Raw genomic sequence first — 21,589 nt, forward strand, 5'->3', positions numbered from 1 at the left:
CTTAATGATAGGGGATTTGCACAATTCCCAAGAAATCAGGGTGATGTCAGCATAGCCTGAGCTCGCCCGAGATAGCCCAAGGAAAAAGTTCTACAAGTGTAAACCTTTGTCCACCCGATCGAATCGAGGGAGCATGCCTATGACCGAACGATAAGCTTCAAAAGGTTGATCAGCGAGGATTGGGCCTATCCTGATTAGAGTCCATATAGTGATGAAGGCCGATCGGGAGGGAATCCTCTCACACAATGGTCCAGTCAGTCGGACTACAACCTCCTTCGACTAGACTTGAAGAGGAGGCTTGTGATGCAGTGATGATAAGGGGCCCCACCCCGTTGCCATGGTAAAGGTCAATGGAGGTCAAGGTCAAGACGGTCAATGGATGAATGGTCTTGACCGGTCGGGTGAGTCATATTCCGACCGGGGGTTAAGTACTGACCCACCGTCTCCGACACGTAGTAGTCAAACCGATGTTCAAGAGACGCGCAGAAGCCGAGCCGAGCGGTTCCTCCGCTCGGCCTAACAGCAGACTCGAGATCAGTTGAGCACGCGAACAGTGAACAAGTGGACAGTGAGCTTCCGACCAAGCAATAGAGCAGGTGGGCAGTGAACTTCCGGCTGAGTAGCCATCCCTCTCGGCCCAATAATAGATGATACTTAAACAAGGGACTTTCAGCCGAGCGGAGTGTGGCAGCAGATGCATGGATATCAGAGTCCTAGCCGAGCATCCATTCTGCTCGGTCAAACAACAGATACAGCGGGATGTCCTTCGACATCCTTTTGGGAGCTAGTGCCGCTGACGGGCGACATGGTCAGACAGAGGATCGTACGGCGGAAGCTTCCACTGTCACTTCAGAAATATGCTCGGTCCATTAAGGTACTGTGTCAGAGACACTATTCTGACATGTCTCTTCAAGGAAAGATTGGGATAGCGTGCCCTCTTTAAGAAGAATGCGCACACGCTGTAGGAGCCCTATATAAAGGGGGGGTCCAAACATCGGCAGAGGTATGCTTTTCTCGCGATTTCTACTATTGCACTACAGTTCTCTTTGCTTCTTGCTTCGCCGGAGACTGACTTGAGCGTCAAAGGGGCATCGCCGGAGACCCCTTCCATGGCTCGGCACTGATGCTGCTTGTGTTGCAGGAGGGAGCGATGCCCACCGGAGGTTAGCAAGAATGTCACATCCCCAGCATCGTCTCTTCGACTTTCGGACAGGATCATTGCCCATAGATCATACTTAGACATTTTAAATATTTTGAAACTTATTCTATATTTTATTTACTGTGGTATAGCTATTTTGGAGCATATGAATGTAAAACTAGGTTTCAAATTAATACATAATTACATGTTTTCAAGGTTTTTGAGTTTTGGTCAAAATTTCAAAATACATTGACTTTTCATGAAAATATATTTTTTCTTGATAGAGGATATTATAAGAAATATTTTTTCAAAGTCTCATGATTTTTTAAATTTTTTGAATTTTTTTATGCATTTCCGAAGTTGACTTCAGAAAGTTGAAATTTGGATTTGCAGTGTGCCAGCCGATTGCAAACGGTTGGCAGTCGACTGGTGACTGTAGTTTTTAGCAGTTTTCTTACATTTTCGGATATTGAACTTAGTTTCAATTAGGGTAAATTTGTTGCTATTATATACATGATTGTTTTGATGCAATCTTTTTGATGGTGTCAAAGAGGGAGAAATGGGAAGGTTTAAGTTAGAAACTTTTATTTCTCTATTTTGTGCAAAACTTGAAAGTTAAGGTTGAGAACATATGTTAAGGGGGAGCTTGGGTTTTATGTTTTATGTTTATATATTACTTGTAATTTTCAAAGTTATTATTTCTGTCTAACTTAAACATATTATCATACATCAAAAAGAGAGAAATTGTTGGTGCAATCGACCTAAGTTTGATCGGTACGATCATGATTTTGATGTGTGTGTCAAAGAGTTTAAGTTAGACTTTCATATTGTTTTGATATGTGTTTAAGTTTTGCAGGACTTGGTGAAACACATGAGGAACTTGGTGCGAGCAAGTTTGGGAAGTTCATCCAAGGGCTCGGATCCTTAAGTCGGTGAAGGATGGTGTGGAAGACATCCGAGGGACCACCAAACGAGGAACAATGGAGTGAAGTCGAAGGAAGCGAACTTCAAGGAAACGTGAAGGATGACACGGAGAGGAGCCGCGAGCTCAGGTGCATCTGAGGGATGAAGGCCGGGGAAGAGGGCTTCAAGGGTGACTCCGGAGAGGATGAGTGTGAGTGTAATCGAAACCAGTCGACTGATGGAAGTTACAGTCGACTAGTCCAGTCGACTATGCAATCAATTAGGAGTGAACAGAAGCATTCTGTTCGCTCAGCCAACAACGACCAGTCGACTAGTACTTTTACCAGTTGATTGGTAAGTAGTCATTGGCACTGCGAAGTAGCCATTGGTTACCTCCAAAGGTAGCACTAGTCGACTGATGAAAGTTTCAATCGACTGGTGCCGAGATGAGTTGATATGATGGTCAAATCTCTCCTTTTATTTATAGGAAGCTTTGGGGGCATGAAGGAGGTTACTGATTATTGTTGAATCACTCCTTTGTTATTGTCCAAAGCTTTCAAGCCATACTCTTCTTCCTACTCTTAATCTCTATCTTGTAAAAGAAGAAGAGTGCTTTGTAAGAGGTTGTACTCCACCAAGAAGGAGTAAGCTCTAGCCGAAGATTATCGGAGACTGATCCACAGAAGGACCAAGGCTTCATCCACCTAAAGGACACGTCATGGAGTAGGAGCAAGCAATCTCTGAACTACGTAAACGAATCATGTTAGCGTTTATGTTCTTACTTATTGCTTTCATTGTTTTAGTTACATTTCCGCTTGCGCAAACTAACCGTGTAGAGAAGAAAGGGAATTGGGGGTGACCTAGCTATCCAACCCCCCTTTTAACCGGCCACCGATCTCCTACATCCATGTCTTGCAATGCTTTTACTTTGCTGGGATTGACTTCTATTTCCCACTCGGCCACCATGTATCCTAAGAACTTTCCACTCTTGGTCCTAAATAAATATTTGCTGGGATTGAGTTTGAGTCCAGACCTCCTCAGAGTCCTACAAGTTTCTTCGATATCAGCACATAAACTAGAAGCTCGTATAGATTTAATAAGGATATCATCCACACAAACTTCCATGTTTCTACCAATCTGTTTATGAAAAACCTTGTTCATAAGTCACTGATAAGTAGCTCCTGCATTCTTTAGACCAAAAGGCATAACATTATAACAATAAGTACCTTCGACAGTTATAAAGCTAACCTTTTCCTAGTCTTCTTTGGCTAGCGGGACCTGATGATATCCCTGATAAGCGTCTAGCATACTGATAAATTCATACTCAGCAGTGGAATCCTCTACTTGATCTATACGAGGCAAAGGATAATAATCTTTTGGGCAAGCTTTGTTGATATTTCGAAAATCAATGCAAACTCTCCACTTGTTCCATGGCTTGAAAACTAGGGCGACATTAACTTGTCAGCTCAGGAATTGTACTTCCCGAATATATCCAACATCTAATAGTTTATCCACTTATTCTTTGATAATTTTATTCTGATCAGCTTCAAAGTCTCTTTTCTTTTTCTAGACTGGCCGAGTGTTTGGATGCACATGAAGAACGTGCTCCGTAACTATTGGTGCCACTCCTTTTTCCTCCTTGGGTGTCCATGTGAACACATCGCTATTATTCATCAGACATTTTACCAGGTCCTCTTTGAGTTCAGGAGCGAGATCAGACACAATGTGAGTAATAGCTTCCAGTTAACCAATTTGTATTTGTACCTTCTCTTTTTCCTCATATACAAGGACATGCGACTTTTCATGAACGACATTAATCTCCATCCTTTGTATCTTCCGAGTAACATTAGCCTCCATCCTAACCACCTCCACATAACATTTGCATGCAATTACTTGATCTCCCTTGACCTCGTCCACTTGGTCATCAATAGAGAATTTAATCTTTTGACAGAAAGTAGAAACGACCGCTCTGAACTCATTCAACGTTGGTTGACCCAAGATAACATTATAAGCTGATGGGGCATCAACCACCATGAAGGACAATTGGCGTGTCCGCATAAGGAGCTCCTCCCCTAAAGATATGGCCAATTTTATTTGACCCAGTGGTTGTACTTCATTGCCTGTAAACCCATATAATGGAGTAACCATAGGCTAAAACTCACTTGGGTCTATCTACAGCTGATCAAAAGCTTGTTTAAATATAATATTAAGAGAGCTACTGATATCAATAAAAGTACGAGAAATGTTATAATTGGCTATAACAGCCTTGATTATCAATGCATCATCATGGGGCATTTCTAACCCTACCAAATTTCTGGGTTCAAAACTGATTTTTGGCCCCACTACCTTCTCGGCACTGCATCCAATGACATGAATTACTAATTGCCGAGCGTGCGACTTTCTTGTCCGGTTAGAATCACCATCAGTAGATCCTCCTGCTATCATATTTATACTGTCCCGAGCAGCATTGTTGCGATTTTCTTCTTGCCAAGTTGATGGTTATTCTTCTTGTATTTGATCCGGCACTTGAGTTTGTACCACTGGGAGGGGTAAAATTCCTGCTTGTGATTCGCTCGGCTGATATTCAATTTTGAGAGGATTATTCTATCATGGATATCGTCGGTAGTTTGGAATTGGGGAATGTCGACGATAATGAGTGTTACCGGCCTACTGATTTTTCAGAGTAAAACAATTTTCCGTGTTGTGAGTATTCGCCTAGGCTCTTGGTGACGATAATACGAATATGCCCGAGGTCTTAGGCACGCCCCACTAGACGCGCTACAGTAGGAACCGACGTAGAAGTGGTAGTATCCTTCCTCCGGGCGACTTGAGTCTCCTCCACATTGATGAACTCTGAAGTTCACTCAATCAATATATCAAAATTGGTGGGAGGGTTCCTGACCAAATCTTTAAAGAAATCGTTATCATTAAGCCCTCAGGAAAAGGCACTTACCAAGATCTCCGTGGTGGCCAAAGGGACATCGATAGCCACTTGGTTGAACCTTTTAATATAAGCTCTAATAGATTCTTTAGGTCCTTGCTTGATTGAAAAGTTTTATGATACCTCTGATTGCTAGAAAAATGATATAGAAACACCTTATGAAAGTCCTTAAAGCGCCGAATAGAATTATCCGATAATTGCTTGAACCATTTTTGAGCCGCTCCTCTAAACGTAGTAAGAAACATTCCGCACTTAACGCCATCAGAGAATTGTTGAAGCAGAGCAGTGTTTTCAAATTTCAATAGATGATCCTTAGGATCAGTTGTCCCCGAATATTCTTTGATATTTAGATTTTGGTAATGCTTTAGAAGCGGATCATGCATCACTCGCTGAGAGAATGGAGTGACGATTCACTCCGGAGAATTGTCACTAGCCACTATCTTCCCTTTGCACTTATCACACATCGGCGCTTCTCCAGAAGATTCCTAGGGAAACTCCTTTTGACCTCCTTATTCAAGAGGGATATGGAAGAATTCCCTAGGGCATCGAGTTGAGGAGAGAGGAGTAGGGAATATATGAACCGGATCAGCTTCTTCCGCCCCTCTTTCCCTTGGATGAGTGGTGGTTGATATAGCGGGATATGGAGTTGTAGGCATCATACCTCCAGTATTGGCTTGATGTTGTTGAAAAAGCTTTTACGCTTTGGCCTAGATGAGTAGATCTAGATCCTCCTGAGATATAGTAATAGTGTTGAGTGTTCCAGTTTCCTCCATCTTTATAGCTTCAGATTTAGGTGAATAGTTTCCATAAACGGCGCCAAATTTGATCATGTCTGAAATCTGCGAGGTGGTGCACTAGCTTCGGCGAACGACAGTTTTTGATGAAGATGAACTTGTGAAAATCTAGAAGAGCTCCTCCACAATCCTAACATAATTAGACGAGCCAACAAAGCGTTAGTGACCTAAGACCGAGGCGGGAATCCCTGGCTAGGCCCTCCGACGCTCAAGTCAGTTTCTCTCTCAAAAGGTGGAAGAAGAAGAAGAAGTACAGTAACTGAAGTACTTAGAAACAGAGTTTAGATATTAGAACCTGTAGGATCGAATAGAATTTAGATATCTCCATAATAACATGATATTGCCCACTTTGGGCCTAAGCCCTCATGGCTTTGCTCTTGGGCTTTCCCCAAAAGGCATCATGCCAATGGAGATATCTTTCTCTTTATAAACCCATGATCTTTCCCATGTGTTTTCAATGTGGAACTATGTTTGCAACCTTGCAACACCAACAATCTCCCTCCTCAAACAAAGGACCACAAGATTCCCATGTCCGATCCTCGACCCACCAGGTCTTCCTGCCCCTCGGTCCACCCGACCTGCTAGGACTTCCTGCCTAGTGTCTGGTCCTCTTGATCCTAACATAGGAGGCCACACTTTCTTTGTTCGAGGTCAATATTGTACCCACATGGCTCAATCAGACCATAGCTCTTGTGCACAGTCAGCGGTTAAACCTTCTGGCAGTCCGGGCTCTGATACCAATTGAAGGATCGAAATGACTTTAGATATCTCCACAATAGCATGATATTGTCCACTTTGGACCTAAACCCTCATGACTTTGCTCTTGGGCTCTCCCCAAAAGGCCTCATGCCAATGGAGATATCTTTTTCTTTATAAACCCATGATCTTTCCCATGTGTTTTCAATGTGGGACTATGTTTGCAACCTTGCAACACCAACAGAACCTACTTATTTTGCCAATGGAGAGGATTCTCCTTTTTATATTACCTCATGTAACCTCCTTAGTTATGAAGTGGTCCTCGGTTTGTTAGAGTTTATTAGGAGATGAAGTCATCTTCTAAGCTTCGTGTAATAATCTTTTAAGGAATCTTTTTTGTACTCTAGATGTACCTCTTTTATTGTTTGTGACTCATATTTATGATGAGGTATGCATATGAATACGTCATTATAACTGAAGAAGTTTCTAGAAGACATTTTCTGCCAAATTTACCAGGCTGTCATACTTATATACTTTTGTTATTCATGTCTCGACCAATCGTTCTAGCCGATCGTGTGTATATTGAGAATACCTTCTGCTAAACATGTTTCGACCGAGAATATCTATGAGCTTTATAAGGCTGAATGCCCTTACGCTTGGTCGGGCTCTGCCCGGCCTAGCACATATACACACACTGGTGCTTGTTTGGCCTTCAATTGGTCAATAATATACTAAAAGCTTCTATAAGGCTAAATGTCTTTATCATCGGTCGGGCTTTACTTAACCGGGCACGTGTAAGCACATGGGTGCTCGCTTGACCTTCACTTGTCCGAGAACGTACTAAAAACTATATATAAGGTTAAGTGTCATTACTCTCGATCAGACTTTGTCCGCCCGAGTGCATATACACATATTGACACTCGCTCGGCCTTCACTCGGTTGGTAATATACTACAAGCTGTATAAGGCTTAATGCCTTTATGCTCGGTCAGACTTTGTCCAGCCAAGCGCATATACACATACTAGCGTTCTCTCGACCTTCATTCGGCCAGTAACACGCTGAAAACTATATATAAGGCTAAGTGTCTTTACGCTCGATTAGACTTTTTCCGGCCGAGTGCATATACACATATTGACATTCACTCGACCTTTACTCAACCGGTAATAACTGCAAGCTGTATAAGGCTTAATGCCTTTACGTTTGGTTAGACTTTGTCTGGCCAAGTGCATATACACATACTGACGCTCGTTCGGCCTTCATTCAGCCAGTAATATATTGAAAACTATATAAGGCTAAGTACTTTTACGTTTGATCGAACTTTGCCTGACCAAACGTGTGTAAGCATATTGGTGCTTGCCAGGCCTTCACTCGGCCGATAATATACTTAAAGTTTCTATAAGGCTAAGTACCTTTACGCTCGGTCGGGCTTTGCTAGACCGAGCGAGCGAAGGTACCTTAGTGTTTACTCGGCCTTCATTCGGTCGGTAATATACTAGAAGCTTCTATAAGGCTAAGAGTCTTTATGCTCGGTCGGGCTTTGCTTGACCGAGCGCGTGAAGGTACACTGGTGCTCACTCAACCTTCATCGGCTAGTAATATACTAAAATCTTCTAAAAAGCTAAATACCTTTACGCTCGGTAGGACTTTACCTGATCGAGCGAGCGAGCGAAGGCACATTTGTGCTTGCCCGGCCTTCACTCGGGCGATAATATACTAAAAGCTTCTATAAGGCTAAGTACCTTTATGCTCGGTCGGGTTTTTCCTGACCGAGCGAGCGAAGGCACATTGGTACTTACTCGACCTTCACTCGGTTGGTAATATACTAAAAGCTTTTATAAGACTAAGTACCTTTACGCTCGGTCAGACTTTGCCTGACCGAGCGCGTACAAAAAAGTCTTTTATTTGGTTGTTCATTATCTTATACATTCACCCGACTATATACCTCTTCTATCTTTCTCAATATTGACTCTTTCTTCATTCGACAGGTCAATCTATCATAACTCATATCAATTACCAAATATATGATAAAAAACATTGGAACCAATATCATTTTATCTTGGTTTCTCTAAATAATAACAATCATCATTATCATCATAAAATTTGAAATCTTTTCTTGCATCTTATCTATCATGTCTCGCAAAGCAAAGAGAATAACATAATAATTCTAGATGTGCAAGCACCATCAATTCCTTCCTTCTCTTGGTTTCTTATTTAACAACAAAATTACAATGAAAGGCAATGCAAAATAGGTTAAAGAATGTCATGTTAGTGATCCATTCATTGACTTGCCAACCCAATGCTTGGTACCTCTCGCACATGGCTATCAAGCCCAATATTGTTCAATCCTTTTCTCCTAATCCTTCTTCCTATCCTCTTTGATCACACGTCTCCTGTTCTCAGGACATATTCAGTGGTTAATGCATAAAAATTTACACAATTGATCACACGTCTCCATCCAAAACTTTATAATTCACTAGACAAATTGCGAGACAGAGGATTGTAAAGAAAAAGGAAACAGATCTAGTGGTATAATTTGCTCAAAAGGGCCAAATCCAAACACCCACTGACAAAGAGTATGGTTGAGCTCGAGCTAGGAGCCAAAAAGCTTTCGACCTTTCCCCTTCTCCCTCACCTTTTCCCTGCTTCCAACTGTATTTTTAATCCTTGTGATCTGTTTGCCTTTCTTTTCGCCTTTCGAGGATCGCTTTTCCACTCGAAAGGAGGATGTTTTCGGGCTTGATCCACAGACCGGAAGCTTCGATTCCACCGGAGGAGGCACACGGCCCTAGCCTGGTACTGACGGCGGACCCCAAGCCGCGTCTCCGATGGACGGCGGACCTCCACGAGCGCTTCGTCGATTCCGTCGCCCAGCTCGGCGGACCTGAAAGTAACTGTTTTTTTTTTTTGCCTTGAGTAGCAAATTTGCAAGCGCTCGTTGGTCCTCCTTATTACGAATGACAGAAAAGGTGACGTCTTGCGAACGGATTTCCGCGTCGTTTTCTGAGGTTTCAAGAGCTTTGCGGTTTGTTCTTTAAGGACTTTTGCTTTAGTTCCTTCTAGTCGCTAGAGTGTGGGTACTCTCTTGTGGACGTATCCTGGTCTTGCTGGTTGACTCTAGGTTTACTTCACGATCCATTTGGTAGTCCTTTTTGATCTCCCCAATTTCCATCAAGTGTCATGCTTTTTAAGTCCTATCTACTTCTCCTCATTCCTCAACTGTGCAATCTTTTGGTAATGATATTGCTAGCTTTGATTTAGTCAAATTTAACCGATCTTACAATCAAAAGTAAGTAACTAGCTAGTTTCTCTCATGCCGTCGTACATTGTCCATTAGACTCTTAGTCTTACTCGTACTCAAATTCCTTAATAGTAGTTTTCAGGATTATGTAACCATAGCTTACTAACACACACTGAAAATCATTTAAAAATGCCTTGGATCTCTAGATCTCTACTGAATCTTGACTGCTAATACCAACTTCCTCTATACTATTTTTTAATGTCATTGTGTGTCCTCCAAGGTCTTAGCTCAATGCAGAGCTTGTAGATGATCATGAATCTAATCTTGCTCTGGTAACCTAAGCATTGGTGAGTGATAGCGTGAATAACCTTGATCAAATGAGAATTGGTGCTATGTTATGTGCTCCTGTTTCACATATATACATGTATGGTAGTTCATAAGTCAATTTTAAACAAAAATGCTGCAGTTATTCCCATTTCCAATTCAAGGGAATAATTACTTTGCTCCTCTTTGGCCGTTCATATAATGGTAATGCATTTTTAATCCAAATACTGGTAGAAAATAGGCTCTTACATATCCTTTAAGCAACAACAATGAAAGTTTGCATAGTATTTGTCACCACATATTAAATGTGATTATAATTCATAAGCTAGATGTAGTATGATACTGCATATAAAGACAAATGGACATTATATCTGAAAATTGGATGATTAAATTTCTTATACAATCAACCTCAATACCATTAACCCTGATAAGGTTGCGCACCTTAAAAGTTGTGCACTACTTGGCCATTCTGTTCTTTAGGGGAAATTAATATTTCCTGTTCCAGGGAAAAAATTATGAAGAATCATAGATAGATTCTGCCAAAAAATCTGTATTGAGCTCTCTATGGGAGCTTAAACTTGCATAGCAAACCAGTTAATTAATGTGGCTCTAACCCCCAACCTGATCACCAAAGTTGCACTTGTAATACTTTTAACATTTTTACCAAGGTTCCCTGTTTAGACAACTTCAACCTAATGTACCAAAATGTTTGATGTTTGCCATAGATAGACATATTAAAATATACGGCTATGCCTTAATAATGTTCATGTGAAGGGAAAACATGCTTTTGGCTTAAAATCCTAGAATTATTCAGCTTTCCTCATGCTGTTTCTCAATTGTGTGAATCCTTTTTGCACCCATATACAGATATTAATTCGAGCTCATAATATGGAGTTATGAATGAAGTTATTTTCATCTTTCAAGATTAATGTTCTTTTAGCTTTGAGAAAAGAAAAGTACAATTTAGTTATACTACAGCAAGATCAGTTAACCCAGCTTGATTTATTGTGCTTTACAGTTCTTGCTGTTCCTGTTTTTTTTTCTCATTTGCTGAAACAACTTAATGATTTTAAGTCTAGTTTGGTGTGTGATACATTATACATTACCTAATATATGTTTTGACATGTAGGTACTTGTTCCCAGGCAATGCTACTTCTCTTATGTTGAGCTATGTATCTTCCTTTTCTTTCAGTGGTTCAGTGATTATTGAGATTGATTGACTATGCTGTTGGTTTCACTTGATGAGGATCATTCTTTACTTATTCTATAATATATGATTTTTCTTTAACCATTTTTGGGCATCAATTTCAATGATTGTCATCTCCATGGAACACATGCTCCTCTTTCTTTTCCATCATTGCTTACAAATGATTCCAGAAATAAGTAATGTAGGGAACAGCATCTGCCAAAAAAATCAAAGTCCCACAAGTATTCCTTTTCGATGTGAAAATCATTATTTCTAACTATTAAATGTAGCAACATGCTGAATATTGTAGAGGCAACACCAAAGGCTATCATGAGGACAATGGGTGTTAAGGGACTTACTCTTTTTCACCTAAAGAGTCATCTCCAGGTACATGTTAAACATTGTCACCTTACAAGTGCTTAACTTGACTGCTCACCAGTATTCTAGTTTTTTTTCCTGTTATCTTCTTTTCCAGAAATATAGACTAGGAAAGCAATCAGCCAAAGAGCTAACTGAGCAATCAAAAGATGGTGAGTTCGCAAGAATAACTCCCTTTCTGCTATCTTTGGTCTTTCTAATACATTTTATTTGAGTCTCAAAAAACATCCAAAAAAGCATAATTGTAGCTATGATATATTTTCCTTTTATAATGTTCAGAAACTGTCTTAAGCTTGTTTCATAATTTTGTTTCAATTCAACTTTCTTAGCTGTACTCTTCTAGTCAGATCATGGGTCTTCAAGATCTTTTCTTATACTTCTTTACTTCCAAACTACCATGCAATCAGTTGTATTTCTCCGAAGATGTTTCTTGTTAGTTACCACCCATTGTCTCTGATTAGAAATTCATGACAGTAATATAAAACACAATTTTTTAGCTGAGTTTCTTGTGCCATATTTAAAGTTGCTTTTGATACACCCAAATTGTTGTTGGAGATGGCTTGAGCTGATCAAGCTGCCAAGTAGGGAAGGATGACTTGCTTTGGTTGACTAAGCTACTTGAAAGACTGTGTTGCCTTGTATGACCAAGCTTTAGAGTCGGTCAAGTTGCAGAGTCGACCGTGCTCCTAAGCGGCTCAGTTGGTTGAGTGCCGAGTTGCCGACCTACGGAGTCGACCGAGTTGTCGAGTCGGTCGAGCTACCGAGCCGCTGAGTCTATCGAGCTGCCGAGCCGAGCTGCCTAACTAGAGGTTGAGGCCCGAGTAGGAAGAGAAACAACATCGAGACTTGCCTTTGATATATTTTTTTGAAAACAATTTCATCCCCTCCGGTTGTGTTTCGAGGTCACATTAGACGTATGTTTTCCAAGATACAATGGGGAAAACCACGTACACAACCAATTACTAATTGTTCGTGGTGAACCGAGTGAGTACTTTAATGCTACTTGATAATACCCGTATGTTGTTCTGACATAACAATTAAAAATATTGACATACTAACTAATGGTAATAGCAAACTTACTATAGAATGTAGCCAAATAAGGTAATAATTTATTTGGAAATGAGGTTTGAGTTTTGATTCAATTCTAAGACTAATAATTAAAAAACATCCTAATCTAACCTAAACTACATTTGTAATGAATTAAAGGAACTTGAACATTCAATGAATCTAATCAAATCTAAACTAAAGCAAGACATGAAACCTATCCGTCTAATGTTCTAACGGAATAGCAATATAACAACTAATTAAATGCTAACTAACTATGCAGAAATTAAACATTGCAAATTGCATTAGCCAAGACAATGAAAACATAAGGGGAATTTCATCAAACACATGACAAGCGTCAAACAATTCAAACCAAATGCATGAATTCGTAAACATAGAACTAAAGTGTATTACAATCAATCAGACATGAAGATTAACTAAGAACAAATCAACACATCATAAAGGTTAAATCAAGCTTGCGGATGAAGGCATTGACGATTGAACTGCTGTCCGCATCTTGAAATGGGTGTGGTTGAAGGCTAATCGGAGGAGATGGCTGCGTTCCGATGAAGGGAAACCCCAAGCTCGGTTCTGTCCAGATCTGGTCGGGATGGAAGATGAGTGGCCGGATGGATGATGATGTTGTGGTCTGGTTGAAGAAGGGAATCCCCGTCTCTCTCCGATGGTGGCTTGCGGCAAAGGAGTCGGCGTCGGGAGGAAGAAGTGATGTGTCGGGAGAAAGTTGGGATCGATCGGTGGAGGAGATGTGGCTGGAAGATGGCCGGAGGAAGGGAAACCCCTTTACATCTCGATGGTTGGAATCAATGGTGAGATTGGAGTAGGCGTGCGATTGAGGGAGAACATATCGTCATATTGGGAGGGGGCTTCTCATGTGGATCTTCTTTCGTGGATCCAAATTGGATCCATTAGGAGGTAAACCCCTTTGATTGGGTTGGATGAACCCCTTCTCCAAGTGTGAACCAAACTCAAGTATAACCAAGCATGATAAACCCCATTGAATTGAACCAATCACCAATTAAGCCAACTTCAATATGAACCAAAGCCCCAAATTGAACCGCGGCAAGATAAATCAGCTTCTCCTTAACCCTAGCCTCATGTTCAATTGGTTCGATCCGAGTCGGTTGAAGATTCATCTTGATTCCCTACAAAATCGAGTTCACATTTTAAGAATTAATGCTATAAATGTAGGGAAATATCATCATGAGCTCAAAATAGATCCTACTCGTAAAATATGATATAAATCAACAATTAATCATACGAGGATAAAAATGTTAAGTATAAGAGTTAAAATAACGTGTCAAAATGCTAGTTATTAATTCTCCCACACTTATTCTTACATGTCTCGGGCAAGTAAACAAAACTAGAAGAAAATCGAAACTCATCTCTCTATCAATCCCTAATCAACACTAATAAGATCGTAAAAGTTAATTACTTAGGATTAAGTTTATAAGGATCAAGATATTCATAAATCCAATTCCTACACAAGTCAACAAGGATGGTAATTTCAATCAACTTGAATAAATTAAGAAAGAGCCTCACAAGTAAGTAGTTATGCCCTTGCTCTCATGAGCATATATGAATATGGAGTCTCACTCAATGCTACTTACAACATTGCACTAGCATATGTTTGCTTATTTTCTACTTTACTACGGTAAACATATACATGCATAAATTAGGACTTATTCGGTGTTGTAATGAGGCCAAAGAAACAAGAAGGATATGTACAAGAAGAGAACATGATGGTTAACATGATGCATTCAATCAAATAATATGCACAAAAACTCACCCACACTTCCAATACTCAATTTCTTTAGTACACTCTTCTTGATTTGTGATAGTCTCCCAATGACAATGCCAAATGAATATACATCATGTTTTTTTTTTTTTTTCAAAAACTTTGTCACTGCTAATATAGGCAACTCCTAGAGACATCCACATAAATATTTCTTTGTGTTTATCAATCACAACATCAAAAGGCTACAACGCTTGAATTTTTTTTCTTCTCTTTTCCTCTCTTTTCTCCTTTCTTTACTTCATTTGACTTTCTTTTAGTTCACCAGATTTTTTTTTAAAATTTTTTTTTTCTTCTTCTTTCCACACATATCCCCCTCTCCCCAAACTTGTCTATTTCGGACAATGTAACTCATCATGTTATCAATCCATACTCTTATCATATGATCAGAAAAGGGATAAACCAATAAAGATACGATAGTGAAACTATACTGACAATGAAGATATATGACAAAGAAAATACAATAAAATATGAAAGCATTAGGTGGGATGCTCACCAGTAACAATAGCAAAGGGGAGAAACCGAGAGATAAATAAGAGATTGCTTTCATCACATTCATGCAAGCTTATGTTACTATAATATCAAAAAGAATCAAAGCAAGTTTTAGAATGTCAAATATTATGAGTGCAACTCACATACAAGACGATCAAGAATAAACATGGTTAAGATCCTTACTAGATAAATAAAAACCATCAAACTCAATCTATCAAGGTAGAGTCCATCACCACACTAATCGACAACATGCAAGCAAAATATTCATTCATGCCAAAGAGTCCAAAATTAGACGGTCAAACTTAATAAACTTTAATGATTCTCAAAATGCTACTAAGGAACACAAGGAGTTATGCAACAAAACTAGACAAAATATATACAAGACTAAACAAAGTTCAAAGCAAGAAAACAATATATGAAAGCAAACAAAAAGCAAGAAAATGAAAGGAAAGGAACGAACTCCCCTTTATTTTTGACGATTGAAGATGATTTAGAAATAGAAGCTAAGATGGGAGTGGAATGATACGAGCAGAGAGCCTTCATGTGATCGTCAAATGTCGCTCCCTCCATTATTGTCTCCTTGAAAGTTCTTCTGTGCGGGTGAAGACAGTTTAAATGTAAAATCCAGTTCGGAAGTGGAATGTTCCGAGCTGAGGTGAACACTGCTTCCTTTACCATTTTCTTTAGTTCTTGATGGTTGTGTTGCAGAGTTCGATGCGGGTGCGTGCTAAAACATGTTTTGTAAATATGCACAGCAGAAATAAACATAATAATAAACTACTTTATTACAACACAGATGGTAGGGATCATTTTGCGAAAAACAATAAATATACGCAGTGGAAAAATCGATCCCTCTAGAGATTGATGCAAATATAGTATACAAAGTTTGATCGAGTTGTTACCTTTGTTGCGTGAATGGAACAATTCTGGCAGCAACTTTACTTCGGCAAATCTCAGCAAGGATCAAAATGGTTGTGCCTCTTCGGTATCCACACGAACACGTCCTTCGTTCGTCTCACAAACTCAATCTTTGGAGAAGAACAACCTTCATCGTGCTAGCAACTATATATACAAGGTTGTTTCGGCCAAGGGAAGAAGAGGAAAAGAGCAAAAACCTAAAAGGATGACTATCACTCAAAAGGTTACTTCACCAAAAGGTTACTATTGGTGCAATTTGCACTAATGGTAGACTCAGGTTTTGATGAATGACAAATGAGTTAAGTTAGGTGTTGTCGTAGTCTAACCTTGTTGTTTACGCATAGTTCTATAGTTGCTCCACTTTTCTCCACATTCCGGTGACTGACTTGAGCATCGGAGGGCTAATGCCGGAGACCCCTTCCTAAGTTCAGCACTGACGTTATTTGTTTTGCAGAGTGGAGCGAGGTCCCCAGCCGGTCAGTGAGGTCACCACATCCTCAGCTTTCCAGCTTCACACTTTCGGACAGGATAAGACGTGTTAATGCATTTCAGGTGGCAAAATGTTGGTTGATTCGCTTGGGCAAATTTTTCTTGATCGGTCCAGCATTCAACGCGCGCGGGTCGTACTCATATACGAGTCAATTTGGTTTAGTGCAATTCAGATTCTGAATTTGCACCCCCCATACATATGTTCACAATTTCATTCGTTGCGATTCAATATAAACCAACTATAATGTCATAAAACTCCCAATGTGACTATACTCCCACACACAATGGAATCTCCTTTCTTTTCATCTCCTTTTCCATTCACATTTCTAGTACATGAGAAAGTGGGTGAAAATGTAACAACTATTTTGATGTGGACCATTTCTTTTGACAGTTGGTATGAGCAATCTGCACAAAATAACCTTTGTTGATATAAGAATGCCCTATGCTGTTACTATCGTTTATTTTTTTTATTGCTTTTTAAAAATATTTTGCCTTGTATTTCAGTCTCCTACCTTTCGGAGAATCCCAGCAGCAGTGCTTTGTCTCCGAGAGTGCCTACTCCTGACGTCAACGAGTAAGTGACATATAATTGTAATGTAGAAATATTGTAGGGCACATGGTTAAGAAACATGAACAAGGTTGGCGCCCCTGCTTTTAGGGGTCAAGAAGTCAAGGAGGCTTTAAGAGCACAAATGGAAGTGCAAAGAAGACTGTTTGAGCAAGTGGAGGTACCAATTACCGCTTGTTTCTGTTTGCAGTTCCCATCTATCTATTCTGTTCTGCTTTGGCATATTGGTTTATGTGCAATTATGGATTCAACACAAGCAAATATAAGTCTACATTATTGTATGACCAATAAGTACTGTTTTGATGAGAACTCGTATTAATGGAGCTACTTGTGAAACTTAATCATTGGGTTCACCTCAAAGTTCAAATTACATTGTAGATTATATACTAAAACTGCTCTTTTGGCTATTCCATAGGTTCAGAGACATGTCCAGATACGAATGGACGCATATCAAAAGTACATTGATACCTTGCTAGTGAGGGCTTATAAGATAGCATCAGAGCAAGTTGCTTCAAACAGCTTCCCCGTGACTGAGCATGAACTTCCAGACAGGCCAGTCAGAGCCATTTGCGCCCCATCTGACATTTTGAGTCCTGCAGTTCTCCATCAGTTATCAATGAATTCAATTAACATGCCCAGCTCTAGCTGCAAGACTTTGCCACACTCCACGATCGAAAGCCTGTTCTTTTATCAGAAGCCATCAGAGTTGAAAAACAAACCATGCTGAAATGGTAACTATTGTCACTAGATCTCTATTTCTTGTAAGATGACGGGACAGACTTTTAAAGTAAACTCTCCTATGTTGTTTCTAGTGCCCTCTCTAATCGTGACTCATGCTGCTATCATGAAACAAATTTCTATTTACATTTTTCGGAGTTATTACTTGACATTTGTTGATTCATTAGTCAACAATTTTTAATTTATTCTGGTTGGGGTAGGCTACTATTGCTGTTTAATTCTATTGTATTTCTTTGAGTAGTAAGTTCGGTTACTAAGAAAACGAAATGTCTCTATAAACTCGTAGTACTATTTGTAAGTGGTATTGTTTTAGTCTAAAGTTTCTTATAGGAGCCTGAGATAATTTTTGTCCTTCATCGCCTTTTCTATTCTTACTGAAATGAGGAAGGCCACCAAGGTAAAAGCCAGTGCCAAGGACATTTTGTTTATGTACTTGCAGTATCAGTAAACAAATTGTGTCGATCCGTCTGATAAAGTCCCTATCAAACACTTAGAAAGTCACATGGGGTTGAAAATGTATTATTCATCTGAGTTGAATTTTATGCAGGATAGCAATCCTATGAGCACAAACATTAATGCTATCATAGGGTTTTTCACCAAGTGGTGGTAAGATTACTAATGCAGAGTTAACCTTCTGAAAGTAGTTTTGCCTATTTAACTGCAGGACCCACCACTGTCAACCACGTACCTAAGGAAAATGTCTACAAAATCTTCTTTTATTTGGCAATTAGGGAAGTTTTCCTAAAATTGAGATTGCTTTTCCTTGGCTACTTCTATAAGGTTTTTAAATAAATTTTCTGATTCAATTTGTGAAGCGAAAAAACTTCTAGTGGGATTTAGCGTGCAATTGACAATCAGACAAATATGCATGTCATTTGGAAATTTACTGATTATGTTTTACCTTCAACTCCATAGAATATCTTATTCAGAAAGAGTCAATATATGATTTGACTATTATACTTGAATACAATGCCTATGATGCTGCACCAATTGTTTGGGTTGTTATTGCAATCAATAGGTTTACAAAGTACATTTGGGTAGCTGCTTATTGGAGGATTATGAGGAATCATTCTTTTTTATTTTTATTTGGCTTCTCTGGATTTAGGTAACTTGATTTAAATTGTGTAGTTGGTCATGTTTTTTTTTTAAACAAGTTTCAAGTTTTTTTTCCCAGTACATCGAGTGTAACCACCATAATGTTATTGTTTCAAAGGATCAGAGAAATATGTTGGAACTGAGTTCTAATGGTAGGATCAGAGAAGCCTTTTCATGGAGGATAAATAGCACGGATGATGTACGTAAATTATATACACTTTTATTTATATTTTGACACATATTTACTTGTATTTCATGAGTATAATCTATATTTATTGCATCCTATTTCATTATATGGCCGTGTCTTCTGAGCAGAGCTCAATCCAACTCAGGTCGTGTGGAATCACACAACTGTACCAAGATTCCAAAAGCCAACAGAGATCTGGCCATGCCTTTTGCACGATCGTGCCTCTGTGGTTGTGTCCAACAATACCTAGGTCGTGCCAAAAGGTACAGCTATGGTAGACTACACGAGGGGGTCGTGCTCCCTTACTATAAAAGGGGATTTCTCCTCCTTTTCCAGAATCTTGGATCTTGGGTAAGGGTTTTCCCCCTTGGGGGAGCCCTAGGCTTCACCCTCGTCGATCTTCACCTATCCGTCCACCTCTGGAGCAAGGAGATGCCTCCAAGGATGTCGTGCTTCAAAGATAAGCATCCTCTTCTCTCTCAATCCATGTGTTGAGCTGTAGATGTTATATTTATCGTTTTTTGGTTGTACCTCCCTTGTAATAGAGTAGATCTCTAGATCTATGATATAGGAAGTAGTTATATTGTGATGTTGATGTATGAACTTATATTTAGACATTTTCCTATGCAATGATGTGTTTACTACTTGTTCTATGTGTTATGCCTTTTATGTGTTTGACGAAAAGTATGAATGATGTAAATATGTAGACGTGAGAGGTTTGTCTTTATGTTAAGGTTGCTACTAGATTGGATAATCAGGGGATCCTTAGTGACAGAGGATACCCATTCAATCAGACATATTATACCCTTAGTGACAGAGGACATCGATACTTATCCACTTTCTAGAGTGAAAAGATCTTAATATAGAGACTAATCATTGTTAGGACATTCTAATTGAAGTGGATACTTCAGTGTTACCGTTAGTAAGTAACTGTACAATCTAGGAACGTATGATTGGGGGGTCATAGTGATAGGGATTCCTTATAGGAACATTAACTAGCATTGTAACGAAACTAAAATTCTAGCATCTATCATCCATCCCCTTCCAAGATCATCTCTTATTCCTTCTTTCTTCTCCTTAATCTTTCTCTTACTCTCTCTTTTCCAGCCAATCTTTTGTTTGTCTAGAGAATTCGCTGTGTGAAATCAACTAGTGTTTAATCAACAGTCCCTATAGGATCGATATTTTTATTACTAACGATGTAGTCGTATACTTGTGGCTTCGTAACAACGGGTCACTTTTTCTCATTTAAAGCTTCTTTTATTTTTTAAAATTAAGCTAGTGGAAATTAAAATAAAAAACACTCAACGCACAAAGAACACGTTTATTTTTTTTACTTGGTTCACAACCTCTCCTACTACTCCAAGGTATGTGATCATTGATAGACAATTCACTAGCTATCTCCTTCTCAAAAGAGAAAGAGATACATCTTTTTACAAAAGCTAAGGAATGGAAACATGTTTACCATTCCTTTATAACTTAATTACAAAAGACAATGAAATAAAGCAAGTATATCGATAAATATGGATTTAGAGTTGAGCACGGTTGTCAGAGTAGTAGTTTGCGTAGCCTTGACATTTTTAGAGTTTAGGCGAGAGTAGAAGCACTTGAGTAATTGATATTTGAGCCTCTGTTTGAGGCCTTCTTTTATATACCTGGATGAGTTTATTGATCAACATGATAAGTCTATCGATCACCTCAAAAATTAAATCTAGATCTAGTTAATCGGTCTATAGATCCGACCTTTATTTAATCTCCTTCCACCATGTCAACACTGCGGTCCTTATCCTTAACCGCACCCTCTACCACGTTAGCTAGTCAAAGCTTATCCTCGCTCGATGTCAACAAGATTGTCCTTATCCCTTGTCACTTATGAAATCTGAGGCCTAGGCCTGTCCACGTTGGATGCCATGTCAACACACATAACAACTCAACTGACATCTTAGTGCTCGGTTGGTCGAACTAGCCTTTTAGTCTACCAAAATGTTCGGTGTATTAATCGGGCTGATCGGTATATCGATTCCTATAAAATAGAGTTAGCATATAAATATGATATATTAAGCACAATGTAAGTTTGTCAGTTACCTAACTGTTTGATCTCAACTCCAAATTCCGTGTGAAACCCTTAGTTGGATCATCACCTAAGGCTGCCCCCATATGAGAACTCGTCCTTACCCGTTCTTTTTAGAAAAAACTCTAAGAAACATATTTAAGATAATACAAATATGTACTTAGATGATCAATTAATGCTCTAGTTAGGTTATATAAAATTATGACAAATATGAATATCGAATGAAAAAAAAGACCAAAAATGACTACGTTAACAATAATAAAATAAAATAAAATTTATTTAAATATAAATAATGATATAGTAGAGAATATAGCTCAATGACATATAATGATCTATATAATTGATTTCATCTAGTGGGATAGATTTGATTGTTGTTATTTTTATTAATAGTTTAATTATATAATGACTTTCCTATCAAGTTAATTTAGACTTTGTAGTTTGGATACAAAATATACATTTATTTGTGACATAAATAAATTTGATCAAACTATTGATCTTGTTCATTTATAATCGATTTATATCTAAGCCCTCGATCAAGGATATAATCTATGATACAACAGTTAGACCTCCCAATAT

At 39.0% G+C, this 21,589-nt stretch overlaps 1 protein-coding gene across 6 annotated transcripts; it reads left to right on the forward strand.

Annotated features, from left to right (window-relative positions):
- Nucleotides 1-8,960: 8,960 nt before the first annotated feature.
- Nucleotides 8,961-19,588, forward strand: LOC122056538 (protein PHR1-LIKE 3-like). 6 transcript variants are annotated; one of them, XR_006133217.1, is made up of 9 exons: nucleotides 8,961-9,359; nucleotides 11,531-11,607; nucleotides 11,696-11,750; nucleotides 16,859-16,928; nucleotides 17,013-17,082; nucleotides 17,338-17,653; nucleotides 18,679-18,765; nucleotides 18,874-18,954; nucleotides 19,071-19,588. XR_006133217.1 is itself a non-coding variant. In XM_042618557.1 (7 exons), the coding sequence occupies exons 3-7, from the start codon at nucleotides 11,551-11,553 to the stop codon at nucleotides 17,647-17,649; spliced, it is 564 nt and encodes a 187-aa protein (XP_042474491.1). In that variant the 5' UTR covers nucleotides 9,224-9,359; nucleotides 11,164-11,177; nucleotides 11,531-11,550; the 3' UTR covers nucleotides 17,650-17,811. The 6 variants fall into 6 exon arrangements, 3 of the variants coding, with proteins under 3 accessions (XP_042474469.1, XP_042474491.1, XP_042474490.1); XR_006133216.1 differs by lacking the exon at nucleotides 18,679-18,765; XR_006133218.1 differs by lacking the exon at nucleotides 18,679-18,765 and having other exon boundaries at nucleotides 19,088-19,588.
- Nucleotides 19,589-21,589: the final 2,001 nt, after the last annotated feature.

The sequence above is a fragment of the Zingiber officinale genome, chromosome 1B, assembly GCF_018446385.1.
Source record: "Zingiber officinale cultivar Zhangliang chromosome 1B, Zo_v1.1, whole genome shotgun sequence".
In the NCBI taxonomy this organism is placed as follows: domain Eukaryota; kingdom Viridiplantae; phylum Streptophyta; class Magnoliopsida; order Zingiberales; family Zingiberaceae; genus Zingiber; species Zingiber officinale.

What these genes read in the sequence shown, in the direction of transcription:
- LOC122056538 (XM_042618535.1), top strand. Translation starts at nt 9,197, where the DNA reads ATGTTTTCGGGCTTGATCCACAGACCGGAAGCTTCGATTCCACCGGAG. An exon ending in ACCTAAAGAGTCATCTCCAG is followed by an intron (nt 11,608 to 11,695) that starts GTACATGTTAAA and finishes CTTCTTTTCCAG; the next exon opens with AAATATAGACTAGGAAAGCA. An exon ending in AACTGAGCAATCAAAAGATG is followed by an intron (nt 11,751 to 16,858) that starts GTGAGTTCGCAA and finishes CTTGTATTTCAG; the next exon opens with TCTCCTACCTTTCGGAGAAT.